This window comes from Hippopotamus amphibius, chromosome 3 (genome assembly GCF_030028045.1).
Source record: "Hippopotamus amphibius kiboko isolate mHipAmp2 chromosome 3, mHipAmp2.hap2, whole genome shotgun sequence".
Lineage (NCBI taxonomy): Eukaryota > Metazoa > Chordata > Mammalia > Artiodactyla > Hippopotamidae > Hippopotamus > Hippopotamus amphibius.
The window spans coordinates 166,464,053-166,476,141 of NC_080188.1; the positions used below are offsets into that span (position 1 = coordinate 166,464,053).

Below are 12,089 nucleotides of genomic sequence, written 5' to 3' on the forward strand. Positions count from 1 at the left end.
AGATGCCCATTTGTCACTTAATCTTCAATGGTGGCATATTCTATAGAAATTCTGTCCCACACATTTGCAGTGGTTGGTCTCCTAAATAACCAAAATAACACAGAGACCAAAGTGCTTCATATAAATGGAAATTACCATTTGTAAAAACACACTGCTTATCAACGCTCCCCAACATGTCCTTAGAAGCTATAAAATTAAATTAACACTTTTAGGAAAAGGGTCAAATGTGTGTGTGTACACACACTCAGAGACACATACTTCAGAGCCGTCCCCAAATATGCCACCTTTCACAGACTTTGTCAACTCTTCAACAACATGTGGTGATAACATTTTTGAAACATTTAAAATATTAAGCTTTTAAAAGTGAATGAGGCCACTTTATTCAGTGGAAAATAGAGGCGTGATTTAGAAAGCAGGAATACAACCGTCCAGGTTGGAATGTAATCCAGGCATGAGTTCTCATTGCCTCTGTCAATGGGTATGGTAACTGGTCTCCAAAGATAGCTTCCAACGATTCTTCTCCTCCCTATCGGCACAGACTCAAGAGATGGAGAGCTTTTGTGCTCCCCTGACTCTCGGCTGGTCTTGTGACTTGCTTTGCTCAACAGAACCTGACACAAGTGACATTCTTGGACTTTCAAGCCCGGGTCTTAAGAGGCCTGGAAGCTTCTACTTTCTCTCTTGGAAGCTGGCTGCCAAGTGAAAATTTGACTACCTGGACGGAAAGAGAGGTCCAAAGCCATCATGGTCAGTCGAGCCCAGCTGAGCTCCTAGCTGAATACAGCTGCATGGCTGAGCCCAGACCAAAATCAGCAGAGGAACCCCAGCCCCCCCACAGAACTGGGAGAAATAATAAATCAGTGCTGCTAAGTTTGGGGTCCTTTGCTATATGATAATAAATCACTGAAACAATGGGTGACAAAAGATATCAAATGGCTAAAAGTGAGCCAGATTTCCATTCATCTGTGACCATCTGTGATTCTACTGGAATTTTGCAGACTTCTGCTTGCAAACTAATTCAAGTGGAGAAACAGATAGGACCTTCTCTTGTCATATTCACGCTCTAGCATTCAGTAACATCTAGGATACTGGCATTGATGGTCACACTAGCTTCTGACAATTCTACTCCCAGCCCCCTGCAGGACCAGGAAAACTGTCTCCCTTGCCTGGTACATGAAGCTCTCTCTCTCCTGCTTTATCTAACATCATGCCACAAATCTGCAAATGCTGATGTCAGAAAGAGTAACAAGATGATGAAGGCTGGAGTGAAGAAAACTGAAGTGTGAGTACTGGGAGGATGAAGAGAGGCCTTAAGGGCACGCTATGACATGGACTGCAGGGAGCCACACAGACAGCAATGACCGGGCAGGCATGGGGTAGACAGAATTATTAGCCCCAGTTCTTGACCCTTCCCTCCTTCCACACCGTTGCCATGAATGTGCTGTGGTCAGATGGACTTCTCTGCCCCTTGTCTTTCAGCCTGTTCATGTGACTTGATGTGGCTAGAAAATGTGGGTGCAAGTGACAGCGTGCGAGTCTAAGCCTAAGCTTAAGCTTAAGAGGCATCATGCGTATTGCTTGCACTTTTACCCTTTTGTAAAAGAAGAGCATACCACCCTTGGCTCACTGGTCCCTGGGGGAAGCTGAGAGAGACAGCGGGCAGAGCCACTCCAGCTCATCAGCCAACTCGTGATCAAGATAAACACACTTATTGTTGAGTGCCACGGAGATCCTGAGGTGGTCTATTACCCAGCAATAGTTGACTAACACAAGGCTCCTTTATTAGATGGTAACATTTGCAAACTACACGCGGTACTGTAGAACAACAGAAAGTCTTCTTCGTTATAGACGTTGTAACCATATTAGCAAAGGATGCTTAGATGGTTTCACTGCGAAGCAAAATATAAATACAACATATTGAATATCACTGAATTTTTGCTCTTGCAAGTCTAAGATCATCTTTCTACAGACTGTAACTTGGTATTCAAAATTCTCCATAATTTAACCCTAACTTAGTTTTCTAGTCAATTCCCTCTCACTTATATTTTATATTCCATTCAAACTGGATTACTTGTAATTCTTGAATATGGGTCAGATCACCTCTAGCCTTTCCTCGTCCAGTTCCTTCCTACACCCTTCATCTGACAGGTTTAGATTCTCCAGTCCTTTAAGGCCAGGCTCAACGGTCACCTCTGTAAAAAATCTGCTCTGATCTCACCTTTTAAGGCAGTCTCTCCATTCCTCTGACTCTTATCATGATGTGTATGTCTTTTCCTTTTCTAGTATGGGGCTTATTCTGCCTCATAACACTTCCTCATCCTCTTACAAAGTCCTAGAAAGCAAGGTTTATCTCTGTATCCTCCATGGCATTTAGCAAAGGGTCTGACACATCATGTACCAGCCAGTCAATACTTTTTTGCATTAAAGAATGAGTGATGGATGGGAGACGGCCAGAAACGAGATTGAGAAAGAAATGTGGACTTTGGAGTCTGAGACATCTGATTCTATCACTTAGTAGCTGAGCAACTCCAGACCAGTTAGTCACACTGTGCTCCAGCTTCCAAATCTGTAAAACTGAGACAGCACAGATTTCACAGGATTGCTGTGAAAATTCAACACAGAAATGAATGTAAATGCTTCTCAGTGTCTGACATATGGTGGCAGCTCCGTAAGTCTTAGCTCTAATTACAAAAATGACAATGACACAGGATCTCACACAGAAATTAGTTTAAACAAATCCCTGATATTAGATTATTTCCTCCCAAAAAGTTAAGTGCTTGAGAGTGACAGTAATGACTCTAGTTCCTATTAGCTGTTTTCCCAGAAGGTGTGGTTTCAAAGATCTGGATTCTAGTTTTATTAAGATGCTCCTATGTCACTCTTCTCCACAGTTCTCATTTCTATCGGTAGTGAGCACTAGAAGCAAATCTGTTCCAGGCAACAAACACATCTCCTTAAAACAAACCAAAATGAAATCTTCCTCCCACCATATATAACGAGGCCACTTGTAACAGAGCATTACCCCTTCCACATTGTTCCTAATTCTTCCCCAGGGGATGGAAACAACCACTGCGAAGGATTCAAAGCTAGATATTGAAACTCAGTAGAATTCCTTGACAGAGACTGAAGAGTGCAACTTGAGTTGTTTACATATAAACAGTATTTCAATGAGGTTCTTTATCAAATAAGAGATGAAAAGGTGGTTTTATGAATAAAACTGCCATGTAAATGTCACGTTGTGGGTATTATTGTTAAAGCAATTCAGCAAAAGCTGCTTCATCTGCCTGGACGAACTGGAATTTTGTATGAACACACAGCCACCCCTCATCAGGGTAATCACTGGTCTTCCAAAGGACAAACTCAAGATTCAGCAAACTCGAAAGCCTGTAAGTGGCCAGGTGTGCAACACCAGTGAGTGAACTGGGCTTGATGTGCATTCACGGGGAAGACTTAGCCGTCTACTGGAGGCCACAGTCTGAATGGCAACTGCTACCCCGCCCCGCCAACTGTTGCCTCAGGAAATGGAAAATCAGTGTTGTCAGATCATCTCAAGATATTTGGGGTTAAACATCCTGATTTTTAAAGGCTGCCTTGCTCTTTATTTTAAAATTCTCTGGGGGCCAAAGAAAATCTATTTGCAAGCCAGATGTGGCCGTGGCTTGGCAGTTGGTGACTTTTACGCTAGAGAGTCTCAAGTCGCTATGAATCATCAGAGAATGGTTAAAAGATGATTTCTAAATCCACTGTAATTATATTTTTGAATCCGAGAATTTATAATTCACATAAAGAGTACTTTCTTATAAACGTATAATAAACTCCAAAAACCATCTCATTCCCTCAATTATAAATCCTCACCCGCTTCTGGACCTCCACGTGTTCAGTCCTACGGTTCTGGACCAGGACACCCTGCGGCCACTGCCCCATGCAACTAAGTCCTACTCGTTCTTCAAAGCTTGATTTAAACCTGAGCTCTGCATAAAATGCCCATGATCTTCTTCAAAGTCTTCTGGGTATAAATTATGATGAAAACTGTCCAGTGTAAAAGATCTGCATTGGTTTTTATCGTATTTCAACAGCCCTTTACCCGCACCACCCTGCCAAACGGCATAACACAATAACACTGCAATTATTCACTCCAGCAAGTGTGCAAGGCCTGGACTGAGGGCTAGGAATGAGGTTCAGTGGCACTTACCGCCAAACACATCTCCGTTCTGGTAGTTCTTCCCTTTCTGGGCTTCCTCTTCATTTTGAACAGTGGCAACATGCTTGGCGGAGGCACAGCCCATAGTCTCATTCGGTCAGCTTCAGCCGGGCTGAACTGCAAATCATCTCTACAGACACGGGGACATTTTTTTCTTCTTTAGACACAAGGAAAATCTGCCTTCTTGCTGCGTCGGTCCAGACGTGCGCACCTGCAGGAAGACAGCGCTAGATCAGAACATGTGACCTGAAGCCCGTGTGTCCGTGTCCCACAGTGCTGTGTGAATTCCCACCCAACCCCACAGGACAGGGGTGCGACCTGGTGCAGAGGAGGAAATGCAGTGTGGGTCATTCTCATCTGACCCCCGCTTGAAAAGCAAGATCAGAAGGCCTGCGCCCTGTGCAGCGTGTGGCTGGACTTTTTGAGGCGATAAAAAATTGCTATTTATTTGTTCAAATAAATATTTGAGCACGCCTACTTTCCACACACAAACTTAATGGGTTATATAGGTTTGCTAATGGTCTGGAATCTCAAAAACCTTCCGAGGAAGGATGAGACCCATCAAGTTCCAGAGGCTGGGAAAAGTCCTCCATCTTCCTCATCCTGTCCTCCACTCAGGCCAGCTCTTCCCAGCTCCTCAAATTCTGCCAGCGGGAGGTGGGCTGGAACATGGGCTATTTATGCATTTCCAATGGGTTCTATAAAGGATTCAGTATTTTATTTCACTGTTTGGGAAGGAAAGAGATGGGGGCAAGGACCTAAACGTACTTTTGTCCATTTTCTGCTTAGTTATCTGAACACTTTAAGGACGAGCAGGTGTAGGAACATGAAGAGACGAAAACGAGGTGGTCGTCTACCTCTTTCAGAGCCTTTGTACCCCCATTTGACCTCTACTAAGGCTGATAGAGTATTTATGGATAAACCACTAGGGAGAAGATCTGCTAGTTAACTGCAGTGAATTTACCTTCCCCTGCCCCACTCAAGGTTGTTACCCAAATTCTCAAGGTTTGCATACTCGCTCATTTTTATTTATTTTTTCATCATCCTTATCAAGCCATCCCTGTCTTGTAGATGTTTACTTTGAAGCGTCCACCCATGTCTTCCTCTCCATCCATCCCCCTGTAACACAGGCCCTTACCCCTCACACTCATGGCCGAGCAAAAGCTGCAGCACGCCACCCTCTTAATCGTCATTAGCACCCACATCCCACTATTCTCCTCTCCCCTTTAGGAACAATTGCTGTTTCTCAGTGTCAAGAACAGCGCTACCCAAATGCAGCTGCAAGTTACCGCTTCCAACAAGAATGGTGTCCCTAAGCCCTCCTTCGTAGAGCATTGACAACATCCATGGATGTAGAAATTCGATCATTTAAACCATCTAATCTAAGCAAAGGGAATTTTTCAAATTAGCTCAACACTAAAAGGTAATTCTAAATCAATCTAATAAATGAACATAGATAACACAGATAATTAAGCCAAGCAAATACAAATCGACTCAAGAGTTATAACACTAGCTATGTCTTTGTACAGTTCTCCAGACTATTTTCTACCACTGGTTATGTTAAATCATTAACAGAAAGTATAGGGTTAGTTGGTAAAGTCTTACAAACAAGGAAGAGTTTTCTCCTAGTTAATGCTTATCAGTTTTTTAACACTATTAGGTAACCTCGTGTTAATACATTTTCCCCTTTTTAAAGCTATATGGAATATAATCGCTTTACACAATAAAGAGCTTAAAAAATAAAATAAAATTTTTAAAAAAGTTTTAAAAAAAAGCTATATGGAATAACATATACACACAAGCGCCTATTCTGATGATAATTGGCCACAATGTCATTAACACTACAGTATTTCCATTGATGTCTACTCACACTGGTCTATAGAGCTCCCAGGCCTGATGGGGCAGATGTACTGACATTTTTTTTTTAAATCTACACAATACAGTGTATTAAGTGCCATGATAAATGTTTCATAGGAATCTATGGCAATGTGGAATTCAAAACAGCAGATTAAATTATGATTGGGCAAAAGCAGGAACTAAAAGAGGAGGTGACATTTTGTAGGGTCTTAAAGTTTGGTAGAAACTCTAAAGAGCTGCCTGAGCTAAGACACTACAGTGTGGAAGAGTATAGCGCGCATGTATGTGTGTGTGTGTGTGTGTGCCTGTGAACACACGTGTGTGCCCACCTGCATGTGTGTTCAGAGAGCTAAAGTGGGGGCAGGGAAGAGGACTGCACGGCTGACACTTGTGAAGGGTCTGGAGGAGCCCTTGCTAACTTTATCCAACTTAATACAGATAAACTATAAAACGTAGTAAGATATAGGAAGTCCATTTGATCCAAATTTGAGCACATGTTGAGAGAGATTAAATTATAATAGTGTTGAAATCCATTCTGTCAACCTACTATAGTTTGTAAAGAAACAGCACTGAAATATGAGACAAAAAGGATAGGAGACAGGATTCAGTTCTAAAGGCAGAAGGGAGAAACCTCCTCTCTAAGCAGGTGGCTGCTAAGGGTTGTTGTTGCTGCTGCTGCTCTGCCCTCCCAGCCACCCCCTTCTCAGGGGCAGCATCCTCCTCCTTCCCCACCTGCAGCATCACCACGTAAGGTGACAGGTGTGGGCTCCCAGAATGAATACCTTACTTTTCAAAAAAGAATGTGGGAAAACAACCTCACACGTCCACAGGAGAGCAGCCAGAAGTGAGAGGGGAAACCTCGCTTCCCTTCCCAGTCTGTTACCGCCTCCTCAGAACAAACAAAGTAAAAACAGGAAGGACAGTTGGGAAACCTTAGCAAAATCCTGAGGGATAGTAGGAATCCAATTTATGATCTTCCTTTCTGGGAGTCCTCTCGCTTTTCTGTTCTTTATTCCTATTTCGTGTTGACAGCCTCATAAGCTACCCAAGAAATTAATGTAAGAACCTAAGACGTGAGTTATTCTTTGCTACTCATGAAAAGCATTGTGTGCTGTTTCTTCTGTTTTAAAAGTTGTGTTTGTAGCAACAAATCTTACTTGAATAAAAAAAAAGCTGAAGTCACACAAAAATCAAACACATTGCAGCGGTCAAACAAAACATATAAAAAGGTTTTTCAAAGAACTTCTATGTTATGCAGGCATGGGTGAGGGCCATGTTAACAAGCAGATGTGAGAATTCTAATTAGACATATCCCATTCAAGTGATGACTTGGGAAGTCTTCATTTAATTATATTTTTTTAAAAAGCACTATCACTCATTATGAGTTCCCCTCAAATCACAATTAGGTGCAGACTTTGCTTTTGAAACATACACGTTATGTATTTTATAGCTTCAGTAATTTAATTTTAAGGGTGAGGTTTTCAAGTTTTACCACTTCATCAGAAGCATATTTGAATATTTTGCCTGCCTTGAAGGAGGTAATTATGAAGTTGTCTGAGAGGCAGAAGATCACTTCTCAAAATTAACCACTGATCGCTAGGGAAAGGTTTTTACTACGTCATTTGGATTCTGAAGATAAACAATTGTCCATTCATTCATCCATTCATTGACCCAGTAGATATTTATTGAAAACTACTAAGTGAGAGACAAGTGTTTGGCCGACACTGGGTATATAGAGGTAAACAGGACAAGATACACTCCCCTCCACCGCCCCCATCCCCATAGAACATGAACACTCAGAGAAAGATCATGAGAAAGACCAGTTTCACAACCATGTAGTACAGCAACTGCCGGTTAAATATAGGATGACAGGGGAGTTCACCCCACAGGCACCTGATTCAGCCTTGAGACTGAGAATGTCAAGAAAGGTCTGGTTTGAGACCTGACCACAGCTGAATAAACATGACTAAAACACCCCTGGATTGCATCTCTTTTATAGCCTGATGTAATGTCAAGGTCTCACTTCTACTGAAAATTCTTTCACTTAACCTCAATCGAACTGAGACCTCAAATTGAGGAGACCTTCAGAAATGTATCCCTAATGACTGCCACCATCATCTGCTCAAAAAAGTTTCCCTTCGGTTTCTACCATCCTTCAAATAAACCCAGGTATATATATTTTAAGCTTCCATTGTTCCATTAGCTCTGCTCAGCTCTTCTCTTCCAACTTCCACAGCATCTATTCATTCACCTCCCTGAAAACCACCCCACTTAGAGAGGGAAGGCTGAGGGTGCAAACGAGCACGCAGAGGCCGAGGCACCAAGCGGATCTGAGACTCGGTCTCACACATTGTTATTAACAGCATGCTATTTCTGAAGTCACAGATCACAGTGTGAGAATTAAACTGAAGCATCTCTTTGATGTTTGATGCAATCTTCTAATACCAAGTCCCACGGAGGGTGATTTTTTAAAACTAAATAGTCTATATGATAGGATGATCAGGCACCTCAAAAACATGGGCTCCAATTAAGAGTCCACGGCTTTGTGCAAAAATCTCCCGAAGTGGCTGTATGGCTATATTATCCTATATCATAGAATCAGAAGCTGTAATCCCTATCCGTAATGCGATCATTAACCTCATATTAGCGCCATCTTTATAGGATGTTTTTCTTGCTTTGATAAAATACATTAGCAAATTTGTAAATCCAATTCAGTATTTTTCAAGAAGACTAAAAATATCTGTAACCATGCATGTTTATCCCTCTCCTTATACTATGCTTAAGCCTCTTCAGGTATAATACTGTTTTAGATATCCTTAGGGGACTACTGTTCCAGGACACGTCTCATTATAACATGAGGAAGTTCTTTTCTGTACACATGTAAATCTGTTACTTTTCTATGTATGTTATATACATGTGATACATCTGCCCTTTTATAATAAAAGATTAAGGATTTATGATGGCTTTTTTTTTCAATGCAGATGATTTCTCTATTTTTATTTCACTTTTTTCAGCTTTATTGAGGAAAAAACTGCAATATACTGAAAGTATTCAACGGGAGATTCAATATACTGTATGGAATTTCCACCAAGTTAATTAGCACATCTATCACTTCATATATTTACTTTTTGTTGTTGTTGATGAGAACACACATTCTACTCTTTTAGCAACTTTCAAATATACAATACAGTGTTATCAACTATAGTCACCATGTTATACCTTAGACCTTACTCATCTTATAAATGAAAGCTTTTACGCTTTTACCAGCCTCTGCCTATTTCTTCCACTCCCCAGCCTCTAGCGACACCAATTCTACTCTCTGTTTCTATGAGTTTGACTTTTTTAAGATTCTACATGTAAGTGATAGCATGCAGTATTTGTCTTTCTCTGTCTGGTTTATTTCACTTGGCATAATTCCTTCCAGGTTCATCCACATAGTTGCGAATGGCAGGATTTCCTTCATAATCAGGCTGAATAATATTCCTGTGTGTGTGTGTGTGTGTGTGTGTGTGTGTGTGTGTGTGTTGGAGGGGCGGGGGTCTCACATTTTCTTAATCCATTCACTCACTGAACGACACTTAGGTTGTTTCCATACCTTGACTCTTGTGAATAATGCTGCAATGAACATGGGAGTATAGATATCTCTTCAAGATAATAATTTCATTTCTTTTGAATATATATATCCAGAAGTGGGATTGTGGATGACTTTTTTCTTCTGTTTTTTAATTAATTTTAATTGGAGTATAGTTGCTTTACAATGTTATGTTAGTTTCTACTGTACAGCAAAGTGAATCAGCTATACGTACACATATATTCCCTCTTTTTTGGACTTCCTTTCCATTTAGGTCACCTCAGAGCACAGAGTAGAGTTCCCTTTGCTATACAGTAGGTTCTCATTAGTTATCTATTTTATACTTAGTATCAGTAGTGTATATATATATCAATCCTAATCTCGCAATTCTCCCCCCCCCCCCCCCGCCCTGGTATCCATATATTTGTTCTCTACGTTTGTGTCTCTATTTCTGCTCTGCAAATAAGATCATCTATACCATTTTTCTAGATGTAGCTGGATTTTTTTCTTTAACTTTCTGAACAGGAAGCATAATTTCATCAAAAAACCCACTTTTATAAAATTGGGAAGGAACAGAATATGCAAAATCTGTTTTAAGAAAAATCAAATATGTGACCTTTTTAAAAAAAGGCTATGGAAAATATTTCTATTTACATAATTTTATAGATAATTTCACTTTCCACCAATTAATCATGGATTTTTTTCATTTTGGTTGGAAAAGCCAAAAATGCTGTAGACAGTTCCCTTGTCAAGAAAGACACTTCTAAAAAATGAATTAAAAGTGATAAACTCCATTGCCAGTGACAACACTTAGGTACTTGACATAGAAAATGAGCGATATTTGTCCCCTGCCTTTAAGTGACTACACTCTATTTGGGAAGAGATAAGGAAACAATTTCAATACATTTGTGGTAAGTGCTATGCTAGAGGTAAAAAAGAAACAAAAATTTTAATGTATTAAAAAAAAAAGTGATAAACTCCATAAAGAAATCCTAGGCCAGAAAGAACAGGAAGACACCACATGCAGCCTGGAGGACTAGAGAAAAATCGAATTCTGATTGCAATGGGTACACAGAGAGCTATGAAGTCAGCAGTTAAGAAAAGGATAATAGGCACATTATTAATAGATCAGGAGCAAAGTGCCCCCTTTCTTCCTTTGATTAAAAAGGGAAATCAAGACAAGGCAACATCTAAAAACTCCTTTCTTTTATTGAAGAAAGAGCCAACATCTAAGCTTCACAAAGAAAAAATATATATATATAAATAACTAATCAGTCTGTTTGCCCATCTGTTCTGCTTCGTTATAATGAGTATTAATACAGCAGCCCACTGGGGGGAAGAAGAAAGACAGCCTAAAAGTGATTTCTAATCTTGAAGCTTTGGTATCCTTGGGCTACTGTTAACACCATTTCACATTTCATCGTGCATGTTAAAGATAAGACACAAAGAGATGTCACATTTGACGTGAGGACACTCTAGAAAAGTCAACCCTTCCTACAACCCAGCAACTGCTGGCATCACAGAAGATATTCACTCCTCGCCTCACACCCATTTGATGGCATGACAATTGACAACATGCTATTAACGCCAAAGAAACAGGAATATCCAATTCTGCCTTCTTTACAGGAAAATTCTCACTTCCACAAATAATAAATGTGCAGAAGTGTCTCTCAGAAACATAACAATAGTAAGTCCTATGCAAGATGATACATTTCTGTTGGATTTCCCCAGGGAGGTATGAGGATGGGGAGGCAAGGTGACAAGTGGAAAGAGCACTGGAGGGGGAGTGAGGATGCTGAGCTCTGGTCTCAGGCATCACATGCCTGCCTCAGTGCCAAGGCTGGGCTTCCTCTCTCTAAGCCTCCTCCTTTGATTCTTTGACCTACCTGAACATATGTCCAAGTGAGGCTTAGGATGAAGTTACCACATATAAAGAGGCCATGTCTTAGCTAGACTCAATTTATTTAGAAACTTTGTTTCAACACTTACCCAATTAGGATATACTGGCAATTTTTTTTCCCAAAATATTTCAGGAAGCCCTATGAGGTCTAAAGACTATTACCAATTATGTTGTGGCCCAAGGGTGTTGGTTTCAATTGTGTATCAAGTGAAAAAATGAACAAGGCTTAGCTCTCTTATTTCCTCTTTTCTATTCTGCCTTTAATGGGTAAAAATAAAATAAATTTTTAAAAGCTTTCTTTTAGAGAGCGGGATAGAAAAAGCTTGGGGAATAATTGCTCTTCAGCTAAGGATTTAACAGTTTGGTGCCTTTACCCTGTAGCTGAAAACTCTGTTCTTGTGTTACCTGTATGTGTTCACACAAGTTCATGCATGACTGACACTATTCTGGGAAAGCAAGAGAGGAAAACAGCAGATCCTGATTAAAGCCACCCACCCACACCAGGGTGAACCTATGCAGAAGAATCAGGCCGTTTCTAGATTTGCTCCTCTGTGATCAAG

General features: G+C 40.6%; 1 protein-coding gene across 2 annotated transcripts in view; it reads right to left on the reverse strand.

The window, feature by feature from the left end:
- The window catches only part of C3H1orf21 (chromosome 3 C1orf21 homolog), a 225,589-nt gene that overhangs the window by 142,755 nt on the left and 70,745 nt on the right, over positions 1-12,089 (reverse strand). For both annotated transcript variants that reach the window (XM_057728999.1, XM_057729000.1), the window contains exon 2: positions 4,193-4,412. In XM_057728999.1, the coding sequence (XP_057584982.1) occupies positions 4,193-4,286 (94 nt within the window). In that variant the 5' untranslated portion in view covers positions 4,287-4,412. The remainder of the gene's footprint in view (positions 1-4,192; positions 4,413-12,089) is intronic.